Here is an 18,896-nt window from a genome sequence, read left to right as displayed (position 1 = left end):
GCAGAAAATACTTTCTGACAAAAATTGACATCATCCATCATCCATCCCACTCTCCATCCCACTCTCCTCCCTCCTGAGTCTCTAAGAAGTCACCCCCCCCATTAACACCACCATGCAGGAAACCCCCTCCCAAAACCAAATCCCTCCCAGAACTAGGCCAGAAAGATAAAAATTTGGTGCTTTTTTTTCTTTGTACCTAACCAACCAGACCTGTTTAAAATAGGTTCCTTTAATTGAGAAGTATTATTATGATTAAAGAAAATTTAAGTTTTCAGTCTTATACTACACCAGTTTTTCTTCACTTTCTATGTTGTTTAGTATTCTCTCTGACACACACTCTACAGTCAGGGGTCGTTGATTCTCTCTCTCTCTCTCTCTCTCTCTCTCTCTCTCTCTCTCTCTCTCTCTCTCTCTCTCTCTCTCTCTCTCTCTCTCTCTCTCTCTCTCTCTCTCTCTCTCGCACGCACGCACGCACGCACTTCTCCCCAACACCTCTTCACATCTTATTTGCCAGATGTATTCAAACAGGGCAATAAGCAAACTTTTCAGAAAACATCACAAAGTCTCTATTTATTTATTTTCTGCGATGTCTAAACAAATGTGGTTACTTTATAAGTTTTATCACAGTTTGGGCCCTTAACATTTTTCAGTGCATTCTACATCTGAGAGTGGTGTTGGGGAGGGGTGGATTGTAATTTACAGCTTTTATACAAAAACCATTTCTTTTCTACACCTACACTTCTTTTCTTAAAGCCGTGTTTTACGGTACTTCACTCCTTTAGTTTACAGTTGTAATTGTAAGCGATACATCTGAAAACTTTTGTCAAGACCTCCGAATGAACATGGACATGGCTCACATGTTTTCAACAGGTACGTTCTTTTTTTATCCGTTCATGTTAAAACATATTAGTATAAGTTACTTAAAAGGCTGGCATGTATCTAGCTATTTATTTAGCTAATGGTTGAAATACTTCATCATGCGTTGTATGATTTAACTCGGTGGGGCTTAGTGTCATAATTAATTTCAGGTCTAGACCGCTCAGCCTCCCAGTCGAACAGACTCGACTCCTTATCCCTGTCGTCCGAGCCATCTTAAAAAAAAAAAATTGATCCAATTATTCTAGTATAAATGTGATTAATAAACATGCTTTTAAAAATATACTTACGTAGAGATGGTGGCCTACAGGTTAATGTGGTTGAACAGCGTGAATAGGCATAGAGATATTTAGATGTATCTTATAAGCCACAGTGACCTCTGTATACGTTTCTATAGACGTTGCCGGTTGTACGAGGTGAAATATTTGTGAGCTCCGCCGGAGGGCTCGATGAATAGTGATGAATAGTGGATGACGGTAGAGGGATTCACCCCCTCTGCCTCTGTGTGACAAATTAATGCACTGCATAACCTTTTAGACATAAAGCGGAGTTTTAACATATGGTAGACGCACTCTAGAAAAGATTATCTTGTAATAACTCATTCGATATATGAACTGTTTCATCAGCTTGTGTCCTTATATCTGCAAATAAAAGGTAACAAAAATGTAAACAAAACAAATGTATAAAAGTTCACAAATAAGAAATTAACTTTGTCGGCAATTCTCCTCAGAGTCAAGAAAGTGAATGTCGGAAACTATAGAAATACATAGAACAGAATTATTTAAAAAATGGATAACGGTTGATCCATGTCCATGTTCGTTCGCACGACTTGGCAAGGTTTTCAGATGTATCGCTTACAATTACAGCTGTGAACTAAAGGAGTGAAGTACTGAATATACGGCTTTAAGAAAAAATCGGTGGGGAAAGAGATGGTTTTCAGATAAAAGTTGTAAATTATGTCCCTCCCCCAAACACCTCTCTCAGTACTGGAATGCACTGAAAGTGGTAAGAGTACAATGTGTGATAACGGACAAAAACCTTGTGTGATAAAACTTATAGAGTAACCACATTGGTTAGAGATCAGAGGAAAAAAAAAAAAGAGAACTTTGTGATGTTTTCTGAAAAGTTTGCTTATTGCCCCGTTTGAGTACATATGGCAGATAAGATGTGAAGAGGTGTTGGGGAGAAGTGTGTCTCTGTGTGTGAGAGAGTGTGAGAGAGAGAGAGAGAATGAATGAATGAATCAATCAATGACCTCTCACTGCAGAGTGTGTGTCAGAGAGGACACTGAAATAATTCTTTAATAATGAAATAATGTGATTAAAGAAAATTAAAGTTTTCAGTCTCATACACCAGCTTTTCTCCACTTTCTCTGTCTATTCAAAGATTCCTACTCAAACATCGGGGGTACAAATAAACTTGAATGAGCGGGTATGAGGGTCTGGTTTTGTGGGAGGAGTTGCACGCTGCACAGGATTGGTCAGACCGGTTGGTTGGGTAGGGAAAAAAAGGTGGCAAAATTTGATCTTTCTGGCCTAGTCCTGACTCTTGGAGGAGTTTGATTTTAGGCAGAAGGACACCTTATATCAATTTTGTCAGAAAGTGTTTACTGCATGGTAGTGGGGAGGACTTTTGAGGAGGTGTGACTTCTTAGAGAATCAGCCAATGGGAGAGAGTGGGATGGGTGAGTAAGTGGGTGAGTGAGAGAGAGAGAGAGACACACACACAACCGAGACCCATATGCGTGTTTGAGTATCAGTACATGACTGGCAGCAGAGCAGAGTGGACATTAAAGACTGGGTGGTACGTATTCATTTAAGACTCATAACTTTTATTCACTTTAATCACTTGATTATTTCTCAATTAAATAATTTTTTAAAAAGTCAATAAAACTATTTTGAGGTGTCACAGAACGCTCGCCTCCTGCGAGTCATGGGGTTTGGCCCACCACATGACTTGGGAGGATGTTTGTGGCCACGCCTGCACACACCTGTACCTCGTCTTGTCTGTGTATTTAAACTCATGTCAAGCTGGCAGTGTGTTGGTCATTGTTGGTGTAGCGTGTTTGTAACTATGTATTGAGGCTTGACTGTTTGTTTAATTATCATGTTAAATGTTAAAAGTCGTTAGCGTTTAGTGTGCTCATGTTCACGTGTTTTTCACGTGAGTGCCACATTTGTCCTTTATGTTGTGTTGGAATAAATGTTCGTCCATGTCGAGGAAGTCTGTGCATCCTGCTCCAAGCCCTTCGGCACTTAGGCTACCACGTTACAGAATGACCAACATACACAGGACGCAAGCTTCCGCGGCAAAAAACAGATTTCCTAGCGGGAGGTGTGTAGGCACCCCCACCCTGCTACCCGGATCCCAGGACATTGGGGAGAGGACAGCGACTGCTGTCCGGGTCTTCTCCAAAAGCGGATGGGAATACCCCCAGGAATTTCTTGGGGGAGGCCTGAGGCTGTTTAGCCTGGGCCAAGGAGGACCGAAGGGCACTGCAACGACCAGGAGGAGGGCAGAGCTGAAGCCCGAGTCCCTTCCCTTCAGCGGACTCGCCAGCGAGACTGGAGGGGTCAAAGTCCCGGAGGCAAACCGCCTCTGGGATGCTCCTAGAGCAGCGGGAGAGAGGACTGTTGAGGGAGGTGGCATGTCTGGAACCGGGGTGGACGTGCACGCCTGTGTGTCCGTTGAGACCACCGACACGGCAAGGTGCCTGTGCGGACGTCAGGCACCACATCAAAGCGCCGTATGTTTGTGTGTGGGTGTTACTGTGTGTTTGTCTATGCGCCTTTTATATGTTTACAGGCACAATGTTGTTGGGAGTGTACTGGACTGCCCTGAGAGAGGCAGGGAAGCTGCCTTTCTCCCTCTCACCGCAAGCTCTCCCTTGCTGGCGGCACCTGGCCCACCTGGTACTGGGTGGGCTCCGGGCACTGCCATGCTGTGTTTTTGTGTGCGTGTATATGGCACCCGGAGGTTCGCGTTCATTGGACGGACGCGGCAGGAACCGTGCCCATTGGGAGGGGGGTTCTGTCACGGAACGCTCGCCTTCCGCCAGTCAGGGGGTTTGGCCTGCCATATGACTTGAGAGGATGTTTGTGGCCACAGTTGTCAAATTAATCAATCAAATCAGGCAATAAATCATTTTGACGGTTAGGTTATTACTTTTCTATTATTATGCTTGCACTGTTAGATTTGTATATATCTATGGTAAACTGGACCTCAGTAACAGGCATGCTACAGCCCTAGCTACAAAATCCAGCTAATTTGCTGCTGTCAGATGAACTAATCTGGTCAATGATGGTCAAGATAGTTGAAAAGCTGGACATCCGGGCAATAGATGTACCTTACGCAGTTAAACCAGCTGAATAAACTGGTAGACCAGCAAAGGCTATGTTTTGGTTCAAGTTTGATGGTTTAGCTACAATTTCCAACTGGACAGTGGGTCCAGCAGCATAAACAACTTGACCAAGCTATTCAAGCAGTATAATCAGCAGGGTCATACTGGTCAAATCTGATTATACTGGTCGACCAGTTTGGTTATTGCTCATACTGGTCAACAAGAACTATCTTGTTCTTATCTTTTATCTGAAGTGTGATGTTTATAGCTACATGCATACAAAATGTGATTTGAAATAAATAAAAATCTAATTGTATTTTGGATTTTAAACATCATTTTTAAGGCTGCCTACAGCCTAGCATAAATAAATATGCACGAATAGGTCAGTCTTTCATTCTGTATCACGTATATCATAATAAAACCATGGTAACCAAAAAACTTACTTTTCACTTCCAAAAGACTTGGCGCTGATCTCAGAAGTCCATCTCCTCCCCGTGTCCTCTGCAAACAGCCATTCTGTTGTTGTGGCAAACTTCCATTCTGTTGTGACTGGATTTGCAGCATTTCTGAAGTTGTGTAAGTTTTCTGAATTTGCACCGGGTTGTGTTGTCATTTTGATGAATGTGCTTTATGTATTTGCAGCGCGATGGGTCTTCCTGGCAACCTTAGTGGGTGTGGAGTGTGAATCAAGCTCCAACTTTGATGTAAATAATTGTTTTTTCTCTCTTGGGCTTTATGTATATTCTTTAGAAAGGCTTTTCTTTTGCTACGTTTTCAATTAAGCGCACATAATTGAGCACAAATGCATTTCCGTAGCGATGACTTCTTGGAAATGTAATGGAAGTCCAATGGAAATGCATGCTTTATCCTATTTTATATAAAGAAGAATTGATTTGCGGATCGATGCCTGCTGTGTTTTCCAGTTTCATCTCATGTTCTCCATTGGTCAATGCAGGAACATGGTTGACTATTTTCATGAATGGTTTGCATATACGTGAATGCTTGATTTATGTCTGGCATAAGCTACATGACCATTTTAAAGCTACATTTACCAAAGACTACTGTTTTCCCCAACTAATGCGTATATGTAGTTCTATCTAACAAGTATTTCATAGATATAGAGAATAACAGCAAAACCTAGTAGAACCTACACCTAGGTGATTGGCAGAAGAGAAGTGAAAGACCTCACATTATTCTTAAGTCTTATTCTTTCTGGATTTACAGAGGAGTCACAGGTGAACAGCCTCCAACAGAAAACATGACATTCGTCCTGCTGGAAAGAACAAACACAAAGGTGCTTGACATGAGAAGAAGTGATTTGAAATTCTCACAGACTGCTTTTAAACTTATGTGCATCATATTCAGATGGTAACACTACAAGTTTGCTGTATATGACCTTTGTCTTTTTTCTTTTCTTTTATTCTCTTCCCTTAGATGTAGTTTTGCTGATGCTACATTACAGGCTGATTAAGGAGGTGGTGTCCTTCACAGTCAAACAGTTCATCATACTAATCTTGGGTGCTGTGTGTGCTTTGTGTTGAGCAAATCTTGGCTGGCCACTGGAGGTGTGTACAGGGCAGGAGATTGAGCTGAGTTTGATCCCAGTGATGAGTCCCTGTCGGGCCTGCGGGGCTGCCTGTAACCCTGCCCCTCATCTATCACATTGCATGCTGCAGTCATTTATTATAGAGAGAAATGTGAACTAAGGTCGACAATGGCACTTACATAAAATTGCTACATCGAATAAACTTTAGACTGTGTGTGTGTGTGTGTGTGTGTGTGTATGACTTTGTGCATGGCACCTACTCCCCTGGATGGGTTTCATGTGGCCCGGTGCAGCACCTAATGATGGCAGATGTGCAATGAAAGTGAAAGTTTGGAATGATGTGACCTGTCGGAGAGGGTCAGTCAGCCAACCTCACACTCCAACGTCACATGAGAAACAGGAGGCCAAATTAACCCACTAGGCTTAGTGTACCTAATGGTACTGTTCACTTATGCATACTGTCAATGCCACAACACAGAGCATGCTAAACCTGGACTTCAGGTGACACTGTTTGGATGTTGTGCTTACTAATCCTAGCTGCAACAGTTATTTAGGTCATTATATCAGGTGACATAATCAGGTGATTAATGTCGGCCAAACAGTACTAATCCAAATTCTACCAATGCCAAAAGAAGATGACCTTAAGTTGACTGAGTAGTGAAGAGCAAATGAATCGAGTTTAGACAGACTAACTCTCACCTCGTGAGAGGTTCTAGACTTGTAGTTACTTCTGTTTAAAATGACTCTGCTGAAATCAGTTTTTAACTACTGATCTCAGGGGTGGCATAAGAAGGAAAGGCTCAACAGATCTGTTCATGCAAATTTATAGCTTTGTCTCAGTCTTAGGCTTTGATTGTGTCAGGCATTTAGCTCGAGTTACCTTACAAATCATAAATTAATTCGATATAGTACATTATATAGAATATAGAACAGAAAGAGGGAAACAAAACAACTGGAACACAATTTTTATTACAATAATTTCACCTGAGCACTTAGTCTGCACATTTATAAATACAAAGGAGTTCTTACAAACAATATAAAGCACACTACTAATTTTTCATATATTATCTGGCTTCTCCTACTACTAATTCAGAAGCACTTTGCTTGCACAGCTGAGGAAGGACCTCAAAAACATTTCATTACTCAAAGACAAAACATTAGAGAATATTCAAGGAAAACAGATAATGGTTCAAGGCAGATATGACTATGCAATATTTCAAACATGTATGTGCAAATGATTTATTTCAAAGCTTAAGGTTTTGATCACAGATTCAAAATCAGGAGTGAAAGACAAATTAGAGAAAATGTTTATTTGAGGCTATGCTATTTAATTTGGGAAGTTCATTGTATGGAAACATTCTGGAAATTAATGTATAGTCTATCCTGTCCTCATGGTCAAGGCTGGTCAAGCTGCTTCAAGCCTGAGTGGAATCTTGATCCGCATCTGAGTATTTTTCTGTACTTGGACTGAAATAGTTTACTCAAAGTGCTGAACCCTTTGGATGGATTGGAAAAGTGCTGCTCATGGCCTGAGGGCTTGTAATCCGCAGCGTGAGGGTCTCCGAGCATCTCTCTCACCTTGGGTGAGGCGTCCTTGTGTAAGTAGTGATAGGGCTTTTTGCCACTGTTGTCACGTATGTTGCAGTTGGCACCATAATCACGCACCAGAACACTCAGGACTGATTTATGGCTGTGAATAGCAGCCATGTGTAGTGGGGTGTAGCCGTCGTAGCTCTTGATGTTAACGTCAACCCCTGGCCCACCTTGTTGTGAAAGAAGAAGGATCTTGTGCACCATTTCACTGTTTCCTTGTTTAGCAGCCCAGTGAAGTACTGTGAAGCCAGAAATGAAGTTTCTCTTCTCTGCCAGCTTGATGTCCTGGAGCAGAAGTTGGCAGATTTGCTCCTGCTGTCCTGCAGCACACTTCACAAGCCACTCATGTTCTCTTGGCCCTAGAGGGAAGATGACTGACTGCTTTGCATCCACACCTGGTTTGGTGTCTTTGTTGACCCTTTTCAGGGCTGGTGAAGCAGGTGCCATAGAGTGCCTCTGCTTGGTTCTGGCTGATCTGTACAAGTCATATCCATCAGACACTTCACTCAGACATGCTGCCACAGTCCGTTCATGGGCCGTCTTCAAATCTGCCGGAGCAAGTATCATTACTTCTGGATATATATAGAACACATATTGTATGTACTACATACAGCCTGATGAGCCTAAAACCTTGTAATAGATGAATAATGCACTAATACTGCACTAAGTGGTGTTGCATATTTTAAATGAGAGTTTTAGTCATCGCTGATCAGATGATAAAAGCATTTTCAATAAGTCAGTTTTTGTCCCTTATTGTAAAGATTATTTAGTTTACTGTGTTTTTTTATACATGAGATTTAAATTAATCCTTTTAGAAAGACAAGGCCAAAAAGCAGAAAAAATAATCAAATATCCATACCAACTGTAGGACATTTTTTCCACTCTATCTTCAATTTTTTCAGATTCCACTTCTGCTTTCCTCTTTTGGTTTTCTTTATTAGATCTCTCCTGGATTCCACCTCCTTTGTGTCTATATATTCATTCTCGATGGCTCCAGCACACCAGCTCCAGAAACGCCTCATTGTTCAATCTGTCCTCTTCAGTGTCTTTCCACAGACTGATCTGTAAAGGTGTTCATGGGATTCCCCTCATGTGTGACATTATGACACGGGACATATGGGGTTCTAAAGTTCCAAGGGTGGAGATGAGTTGTTTTTCTTTGAATTTCCTAATTTAATTGCTGCCATAGCAACAACTGACAATGCAAACAGATATGTCATTAATGCAGTGACTCTTAACAGGTTCCTCAACCTGGATTGATTAACCATGTATGGCTCACCACCGGAGACTGTGATACATATAACATTCCAAAGTGTACTTAATTCTGAGCAAACTCTAACTAGCCTCATTACTGCTGAACTATGAGGGCCTGTTTAAAGAGAAATCAGGGAAACTGTACTTGCACATAAATATGAAACATTTTCACATAAATAGCCTACTACTTACATTTGTGCCTAATAATTTAAACTTGCATATACATGCACTTGCACATTCAATCACTGATGTGTAAACACAGAGTTGCACTATGCTTGTGTGTGTATGAGTGTGGCTGCTGTCACAGAACGTTTGCCTCCCACGAGTCACAGGGTTTGGCCTGCCACGTGACTTGGGAGTATATGTTTATGGCCATGCCTGCACACACCTGTACCTCATCTTGTTTGTGTATTTAAACCCTTGTTAGTGTGTACAGTATTGTTGATCATTGTTGGTGTAGCCTGTGGATGTCAAGATTAGTCTCGTTATTGTTAAACGTATTCATGTTCATGTTATATGTGAGTGCCGTTATGTTGTATGTAATAAATGTTCGTCCATGTCGATTGAGTCTGTGCATCCTGCTCCCCGCCCTCGGTACTCGGGCCACCTCGTTACAGCTGCGTGTGTGTAAAACAATTTTCAGGGTGCCGGAAGTCATTTCATTGTAACAGCAAGGCAGATATTTAACATGTGTACAGTGTGCATAATAGACAGAGGAAGACTGGCGAACTATTAATATTAGGACAGTTATGACGTTTGTGTAATACGTAGTGCTTTCTATCAATAAAGTAGTGCTTCTCTTAATGACAAATGTAACTGTTTCCCCATATATAATTGTGTGCTTTATATTGTTTGTAGGAACTTTTTCTTCTCATTTAGAAATATGTGGACTAAGTGATCAGTTTGTCTTATTATTTAATATGGTCAGTCTCACTATTGTTGGCAGATTTCATCACATTATTACGAATGTGGATACATTATCTTATAATTATAAGCAGTGTGAGATGTGAAGCTAAGTGAATTACATGTGCAGAATTTCTAACAATAGCCTGTTTTGTATAGGCCGGCTAGCTGACCACTCAGTAAAATTAAATGTGATTGCGGAGCTTGTTGCAGGTGAGTCAATTGAATTTGATTTCATTGTGTTTCATTTTTAACTCAGATGCATTAATCTGAACATTTTGTGTTCTAGCTGCAAGCTAACACTGACTTAAGCTGTGTGCGTTTGGAAGCGCTCTCAATGTCCGGTTAACTGTAGAGATATTCAAGCCTGGTAAATTGTTGTCAGATATTCAAGCTTCAGTGTTAGACAGCAAACATTCAATTGGCCGAGGTTGTCCTGCAAATTACAAATGTTTAGGTTTACAAGACCTCATATGCAATCACAGCTTTATCAAATGAAAATTGAAAAAGAAAGAAAAAATGATGCATTTGGATAGCAAGTCCACATGTGAAGTACAGACTGCATGGATGAGTAAGTCCAAACTGTTGGCACGCATTCTGCTAAAGGCAGTGCGTGCAGGAAAACTGCTATTAGCACGTCCATCATTTTTGAGGTGATTAACATTGCTTTTCTAAGACAGACATCTTTTTGACATCTTTTACTTTTAAATCCTATAAATGGTGACTGCTCCATATTATGTGCGATTATTTAAATCTGGATCTTAAAAACATTTTCCTTTGTGCAGGTTTTGATTAAGGATTACAGGTACAGCATCATTTTGTCTTGGCTGCTCATCCATCAGATAAAAATAAATAGCCCATCAAATAAATAGCAAATACCCGGTGTTGTGCAGTGAGCCCAGTCAGCCAAACCCTCTTTGTGAAACAGAAAACCTCAAGTTTGTTTCAACTCTAAGCCAACTAACTGAGTTTTCACTAAACCTGCTTTCTGATACAGGCTGCTGGTTGTACATATTTAAGGGTTCTAAGTGCTCACTGACCTTTTTTGGCCAACAATGTGGATGTTTACTCAATATGCTTACTAACAGACATGATGAGTACAACTGTGAATTTGTGTGTTTTTAATTATTGTTAGACTGTGTTTGTCTATAATTGTGACTCAGATCATCAGACCACTATAACAGCCTTGGCTAGGCAACAAAGCTGTAAAAGAGTGATGAGAAAACCAGCAAACAGAAGTGAAAGTAGAAGGAATGGAAACACAAGGAAAGACCAAGGTAGCTTAAATGTATTATACACCACACACACACACGCACGAACGCACGCAAACACACACACACACACACACACACACACATACATACATAATGGAGTAGCATCAGGAATAGAGTTTGTTTTTTTTGTTTGCTTTTAATACCCAAAAAAGTCAATTTTACCTGATGCGATATAGAACTCATGGCACTGCTGTATATTCTCTCCTGTTCTCATGAATTTGCTAAGGTACTGTAGGGCAAGACCGTTGTGCTTTGTAGGTCATTAGAAGGACGTTGTAATAGTAGGTGTCATCATCATTGAATCTGATGCCCGAGGACATTATCAGCTCTCCATGATTTCAGCCTGTTATCACACAGTTGTAAATAATAGAGATGGCATGATACCAGTTTTTCTGTACCAATCCAATGTCAACATCCTGTGTTTTAATGTCACCCGATAGCAATACTGATCTGATATTTTTTCATTAAAAACCTGCAACAGTAAACATGTTGGTGAATGGTTTGTTTTGGACCAAATAATCTTTTTTTTTTTTCTTGCCTGAACTCTCTGGTCCCTCCCGAGGTGGTGCTGGGAAGGTCTCATCAATCTCCCCTCTTCCACTGGCCGTCTCATCTCTGCTGCTGTTCCCTGAGAAGCAGGTTATTCCTGCTGAAAATGACATACAGACAAATTTCAAATTAGCCTAGTGTCCTCAAAGTAAGACCTATACTCCTAAATTTAATTGTACAGAATTAGCTAAAGTATAAAATGCATTGCCATTAAAGGGTAGGATAACCACAGTGTAAAACATGTCTATACAAATCTGTGTTGAGATAAAGGGAAAAACACAAAGAAAAAAATAAACTGGACTTTCAAACTGTAATAAATTTGTCAGTTAGCTGGTGCATTTGGACCTCACCATGTGTCTCTTGCACAAGCTGGACTTGATCTACTGCACTTGCACATGAACAGTAAAAATATATGAAGATATATTTTTACTAATTAAAGGAACAAAATAATGGAGCTATACATCACTCCCATTAGTCCATGGGCTACCATTAAAGGCTTGACCATTGTGGTCAGATACATGCTCTCTGGACTATATGATGTTTTGGAAATGTCTTTTTAGTACTAATATATGGTAAATATGCATTGCATTTCATTTTCAGTTCACTGCAGTTCATTTAAAGTCACTCAGCAATCAGTCCCATGATATAACGGGTCATTAAACATTGTCAGTTTTTCAGAATTTAAGAATGATCATTAGACAAAAACTCTAATCTATACATTCCATTTCAAATGATCTGAAGTAAGTAAACAAAACAATTAACAATGCCTGTAACAAAAGATTCAAATAATGTTAAAGGTGTTGAACCTTCATGAATCTGTCCATAGCCATGAGGACATAGAGGTTCCCGGCATTGGTGGTAGGAAAAGGGCCAAGGATGGACGATGGTGACTGTCTCCATGGATGCACTAAAGCAGAGACTGAAACAGGGTCTTCACTGTGGTCACAACAGCACACATACAGCTCGACATCAGAGCGCCAATCCAGCCATTAAAATGTCTGCAGCAGCCACTTTCCTACATTGAAGTGCCCCACACCACACGACTGCCTGATATCAGTACCCCACGCCACACGACTGCCTGATATCAGTACCCCACGCCACACGACTCCCTGACACGGGTGCCCCAAGCCACACGACTCCTAGATACAAGTTGTCCACCTAACACTGTCATTCACTCTGACCCTGATCTAACACATCTAACTGTCCCCCACCAATCCCAGTCCATGTTATTTCTTTGGATTTGTGAATGTGATTTTCTTTACTAATGTCCTACACTTTTTCAATAAATTAAATTACCTCTCAAAGAAACCTCTTCATACATTTCCAAAATGTCAGAAGACAAAATGTTTTGATGAGTGAAAACTGTTGATAAACAGTTAAAGCCAGTATTTGTGCTTGTATTAATATGCCAGATAATATTTTTTTCAAATCATCTTCTGAGTATGTGTCACTAAGAACAGCTGGTATTTAAAAAGGAAAAGACTTTTAGTAGCTTTTCAGTTCATTTAAATCATTAGTCAGGCCAATCAAATCCAACCAAGAGAGTAGCCAACACAACCTGCACTAAGATGAGGTTTCTCCAGGTTTGTCCTCCATTAAACCTTTATTAAAACTGTTAACTGTAGTGTATTTTAAGTGTGACAGTGTATCCACTGTTTTGAGTAAAATGGGGAAGACTGTTGTCTTTCTTTATTGTGCCTGCATACACCTGTATACAGTCCTCTTTGTGAGACTGTTTTATGTGACAAAAAACTGCCCAAAACAATCACCGTCATCACCTCTGTGAGTGAGTGTGTGTGTGTGTTGCTGAGAGTGTGCTTCATGGGTTGAGCACCATGGGGATGTCTCTCCACATGTTCGTCATGGGGACATAGGCCATAGACCTCTACGCAAGTGATCGGCACCATCATGCCCACACACCTACAAATGCAGAAAACAGGAGAAAGATTCATCTGGATGTTTTACTTTGGGGAAGAGGTTACATCCATTACTCCATATCTTGGAACTGCAGATCCTGTTATGGTTGGTCAATTCTGCAGTCTCGACAATAGCAGACATTTTGCACATCCTTCATTGGTAAAAACCATAGCGTGTCTGATTGAGATCCGTTACTGTGCATTATATACACATACACTAGGCGTGAGTGTGTGTGTAGTCATGGCCAAAAATTTTGAGATTGACAAATGTTGGGTTTCACAAGTTTTTAGATCCTTTTGTCAGATGTTTATATGGTACAGTGAAGTACAATTATAAACATTTCATAATTTTTATTTTTTAACTTTTTATTGACAAATACATCCGGTTTAAGCATAGACTTAACATTTACAGTGTTGACCCTTTTTTTTTAGGACTTCTGCAATTCACCTCGGCATGCTGGATATCAGCTTCTGGGCAAAATCTTAACTGATGGCAACCCATTCTTGCCTAATCAGTGCTTGGAGTTGATCACAGTTTTTGTTTGTCTACCCTCTTTTTGAGGATAGACCACAGGTTCTCAGTGGGATTGAGATCTGGGGAGTTTCCTGGCCATGGACCCAACATTTCAATTTTTTGTTCACCGAGCCATTTATCACTTTTGCCTTGTGACATGATGCTCCGTCATACTGGAAAAAGCGTTTGACAGCGAAGTATGACATCCTAAGATGGCGGCTTCGTAACTAGCAAGTTAACCAGCTATCTACCTAGCTAGCTAACTAGCTACTGAAATTCTGGCTCAGGATTAATAGTTATGTTGGTGTTAACAAACTAGCAAAGATTAATTAGCTACCATGTTTCATTCTTTGGAAAGGTGCCATTTACAGCGATATAGATGGCTCCTTATGTGGTGTTGTGCATCTTAAATGCATTGGTTTGATGGTATAAAAGATTCACTTTTGCTAGCTAATATAGCGTTAACTAGCTCGCTTATAGAACTAGCTAGCAGCAAACGTTCGCCATTAACCGAGATCATAAAACTATGTAAAACTAGGAAACACTTCGCTCCATTCGTTGCACGCACGGTTACATTTCAAACAGTAATTTATCATCGATGCTTACTTAATACTTTTGTTTCTCTTATTGATATAACTGGTGTAGAATTTCTGGCAGCCGCGACCCTCATGTTTGTCTAGTGAGAAACAAACTGCGTGGCGGTGCTCATCTCTGCACAACTAAATTACCTGTTTCGCGCTGATATTATCGGGGACACTGCGTGTATATAAGCAGATATGACTTATTTTCCGTCTTCTGTGACCATTTTCTTGTTGTTCATGATTTTTCTTCGAGAGTGGAAATCTTCCAATTAGCTCGTCTATCTAGCCAGATACCCTTTTGGACAGGTAAACGTCTGCTGGCCCAAAATGATGGTTTTGGATGAACGTACACGATAAAGCATAAAAGTATTGGGTGTGAAAAAAACAACCACTGTTTAAGACAAGACATGAGGTGTGTAAAGCTACCACACAGCACCACGAAAGAGCTTAAACCTTCCACTTCTACAGACAGACCTCAGGCGAGAGAGAGAGCGCGAGAGAGAGAAATTTTGAAACAGTGGGTTTAATTACCAGTATAACAGTACGTGTTCTAGGACATAGGAGGCATCTAATAAACGTGTGTGGTTTCGGTCCTGCAATAACTCACTGGCTGAAGAGAGTACTCGCATCCAGAAGGGCTCAGACAGGTGTGTGAAGGTGCATGGGATCAATCCGAATTCTTCTGCAAGCAGTGTGCAACAGTTGTGCAGTGACTAAGGAGTACCAGCCCCATGCTCCTGTAAAAAAACTACACCTGTCACTAAAGACCCTGTCAGCTACACACATCACTAACACTGTAGTCATCAAATCATCTGTTACAAATACACCTGCCATCGTTTACTAACTGTTCCAGCACACCTGTTATCTTACACTGTATCGGTACATGTGTGTTTCTGTCATTGTGTAGTGACTCAGAAATGCAGACTCACCAAAAAGCAGCAAGAGGAGGAGGAGGATAGCCTTCCTCACACACTGTCTGTGGAGAGACAGAGGGAGAACATAGCAATACAGAGTACAGAGTTGTATACACAAACATGCGCATACACACTCGTGTACACACATATACACATTCACATGCACACACAAACTTAACCTGCTGATCAGAAAAACATCAGGCAGAGAGATTTCAGAGGTCAGGCTGTGCCATGCTGTTCCCAGCCACCAGTAGAGCAATGTAAAGGCACAAGCTAGCTGCTGCAGTCTAGCAGGTCTTTGTGTGCCTTGCAGCAAAGTGGCTGGGGTTCAACTTCCCTTTGGTTACTTACTTTTCTTGTTTACCTGTGCACGATCTAACTGTTCTGCACACAGTCCCACTGTTTGAGCATGGTTGCTCACTGAGTAGGCTGGCAGGGTCATCACTTAGCTGACCTGGGTTCGAGCCCACCTTACAATACCTAAAGACAATATGGGGTTAAAGGAGTGTAAACACAAGACATGTTGACAGAACAAAGACATGAAGCTGCAGTGTTATCATTTACTTTTATAAAATGTTTTATAACATTTTTATAATACATTAGACTATAGAATATAATAATACTAAAGTTTAAAATAAAGTTAATGTTTTATAGTGCTGCTAAAAAAATAATTACAATCTGAATATACATATAATGTACAACAAGCAATTTCCCTTGTTTGTGACTTTTGTTTCTTTTGAGTATGGGGTGGTTTTATTAAGACTTTCTTGGCATGAACTCTGATCTCATGTTCAGTTGAATAATAAGTGTGGAGCAGAGTCAATAAAAGTATCTCACCATTTTATATGTTTGGTTTACTCCTTTGTCAGTAAGTTATTGAATGGATGAAAGATTGTTGTGTATTATTTTTTGAAATTGTCTTTTGTTTTGTCTTTGGAATGCGCCTACATGCACAATATTGCGGTATTTGGTTGCTCACCTCAAACTAACGCTTTCTAAGCAGAGAGAAATGGAGACAGTTTTTTTTTGAAGTGCTTTAGACACGTACTTTTATAAATACAAAATTAAGTTTACTTGATTAAAAGCAAAACATTCACAAAGTTTGAACCATGAGCTCAGAATACTAAAACAAAATTAAAACGGATGTTATATATATAAAATGTGTATATTGTATGAAGATGTGCTGCTGCATGATAGTACACATTGCTGGTATGTATACTTTGAATAGATAGGGGATCTCCAGTGCTGAAAAATCACACTGAAAAAAAAAAAAACAGTGGTGGCACTTGGCTATCAGATCAAATTTGAAAAAACTCTGCTGTGGCAGTTTTAAAAAATATATCTATATTGAAGTCCTACTTTTAATGGGGTTTAAATGCTCACTCATACAGAGAACGTATGATTACTATATCTATGAATTTTCCCATAATGCCAAATCACTTCCACTACCACCAAAGAGTGACAGCCTTTGACTTTCACAACTGCAAGATCGGGCAATTTCTACTGTACTATTATTTATTTATTTAGAAATCAGGATTAAAGTACTAATGTGGTTAATGGGGCTTAGAGACAGTTATCTTTTACTTACTTATTGTCTTATGGTTTTACTCACTAAGTAATGCGGCCATTTACATAAAGATCTGTAGGTCTATGCAGTCTTTAAAATCAGCTTTGGAGAACAAGTGTGCAACCATGGCACTGAAGGTTTCTGTTGCTTCCAGCGGATGCAAGGCACTGACCCTGGTTTATTTCACATGCACAGGTACAAGAGCTGAGATACAAGACAAATAAAACAAATCTGAACAGGACTATTGCCTAAGATGACTGACTGACTGTTTTTTCACTACTTATGAAATATAAGGTTAATTTAGGAGTTTTATATGTAATCTCTTTCGTACATTCTTGTTTCTCTTGCTGCAGTTTTCGCTACAGACTCCATTCTCAAATATCCTTAGAGGTGCCATTGTTTAATACATTTTCTAGTTTTGCTGATGAAATGCTATATGATACACAGAACCAAATAACTCAACTCAATACTCTAGTATTCTAGGGTGAAGTAAATGTCAAAAGAAGTCATTTTTTTTAACCCATTGATCCTATGCTCACCTGTCTGTTGTCCCACCTGGTCAAGCCCACAGTTCCTTCTCCCTATTAACAACAGAGAGAAATAAACCTTCACAACAGATGTGTCTTTGGCTCCAGGGGGATTAGAGGCAGCCTGGCCAGCCTGGCACTTGTCCTGACTCTTTGTTTTTTCCTCAGTCTTGCACACCCAGGGCACACGGTTGCACTGCAGCACCAGGTAGGCGGCAGGCGGAGCTGGGCACGCAGCTCTGCTCTCTACCTTATGTAAGGTCGCCCTCCTGATGAGCAGCAGATTGTGGCAGCTCAGGTCTTGCTGGTGCCAGGAAGCTTCGACCTTGGAGTCATGCTGGCGGTCTGACGTTAGGCTCTCCAGGTCCTGGTAGAGGACCTCACCCACTTCTGGCCTGGTGTAAAGTGTGGAGTTCACCTCACTGTCCTTGTCCTGCACCTTTCCTGGTACTTCCCTGACATGTTTGTGGGGGACATGCAGGGTCACACCAGGCTTGGGGCTTTTTGGTTTGAAAGCAGGCAGCTTTGGGTGGAGGGTGGGTAGCCCTGAGATGGATAGAGCTGGTGGAGTGTGATCAGCCTTCACACTCACACCACCGCTCTTGGTGTCTGGCTCTATAACCAGAGAAAGGAATTGAGCCTGGCTGCATCACTGACCTTCAAGGAGTCTGCCTGTTGACTTTTCACCATTTCCCCCCCCCCCATCGGTGGCCTTTGGCAGTGCCGCTAATCTTGTGCCCGGGCCAGACTTTCTCAGGTTTTGAGAGACTTGTGGTTTATATTCCTTCCTCTGGGGGAAAATCTCTGGGAAATGGTGGCTGCTTTCTCCCCCCTGTGAGTCAATAAAACAAAAAGGAGAATATTCGGGTTTGTCATTGCCTCCGTAGGTCTGTTGGGTAGAGCTGGGATGTTCTTCACATCAGGTAAAACATTCTTCTTTGTACTTCCAGCTCCCCTCATGGTGATCTCACTGGGGAAAACTAGAAAATATATTAAATCTTTAAATACTTTATAAATAAACATTAAATTATACCTCTATAAACTTGTATTATTCTATGCAACATTCTCAATGCAAATAACATACATAAAAAAGATTTTACATAGTACAAAAAGTGCATAATAATAGTGATCATTTTGATATTAAAGTTTACCAATTGATATCCCACTAAATGTATATTAAAACACATTATCTGAAATTAAACCATACAGCATTCTCCTTATCTAGGCTAAACACATAAGTAAAACTGAAATATTAAATAATTTGTAAGTATATTTGCCCTCTCAGTGCCCATGGACCACCAGATCTACACCTTTACCTAAGATGGGAAGTAGTTAATAAAATGCCTGACTGAGTCTTGAACCTTTACAGAAAGGTTATTCCAGTGTGGGAGCTTTATTGGAAAAGGCTCTGCCGCCTGTGGTAGATTTTCTTATTCTTGGTATTAGTAAAGAGCCTGCACCTTTTGATCTAAGCAGATGTGCTTTGAGGGAAGACATTTTTGCAGATATATTAACGTGCTGGAGGCCTTAAATACCAAAGGT

General features: G+C 40.5%; 1 protein-coding gene across 1 annotated transcript; it reads right to left on the bottom strand.

Moving 5' to 3' along the window:
• Positions 1–5,654: 5,654 nt before the first annotated feature.
• LOC145659483 (uncharacterized) lies at positions 5,655–18,314 on the bottom strand. Its single transcript, XM_081722258.1, has 10 exons — positions 18,234–18,314; positions 17,367–17,994; positions 15,612–15,740; positions 15,276–15,322; positions 14,954–15,083; positions 12,142–13,255; positions 11,325–11,435; positions 10,949–11,129; positions 8,215–8,417; positions 5,655–7,903 (listed from the first exon to the last, which is right to left on the bottom strand). Exons 1-3 carry the CDS (start codon positions 18,312–18,314, stop codon positions 15,706–15,708), a joined length of 744 nt encoding a protein of 247 aa, XP_081578384.1. The 3' UTR covers positions 5,655–7,903; positions 8,215–8,417; positions 10,949–11,129; positions 11,325–11,435; positions 12,142–13,255; positions 14,954–15,083; positions 15,276–15,322; positions 15,612–15,705.
• Between the last annotated feature and the right edge of the window lie 582 nt (positions 18,315–18,896).

Source organism: Electrophorus electricus, chromosome 1, assembly GCF_041902795.1.
Source record: "Electrophorus electricus isolate QZ-2024a chromosome 1, ASM4190279v1, whole genome shotgun sequence".
In the NCBI taxonomy this organism is placed as follows: domain Eukaryota; kingdom Metazoa; phylum Chordata; class Actinopteri; order Gymnotiformes; family Gymnotidae; genus Electrophorus; species Electrophorus electricus.
Note: the sequence above shows the minus strand (reverse complement) of the source record. Positions and strands in the feature narration are given on the sequence as shown.

Coding starts and splice junctions, on each gene's coding strand:
- LOC145659483 (XM_081722258.1), bottom strand. CDS start 18,314: ATGAGGGGAGCTGGAAGTACAAAGAAGAATGTTTTACCTGATGTGAAG. Junction 17,995..18,233: donor TACCCAACAGACCTACGGAG/GCAATGACAAAC, acceptor TGATGCAGCCAG/GCTCAATTCCTTTCTCTGGT. Junction 15,741..17,366: donor CCAGGTGGGACAACAGACAG/GTGAGCATAGGA, acceptor TATTGTCTTTAG/GTATTGTAAGGTGGGCTCGA.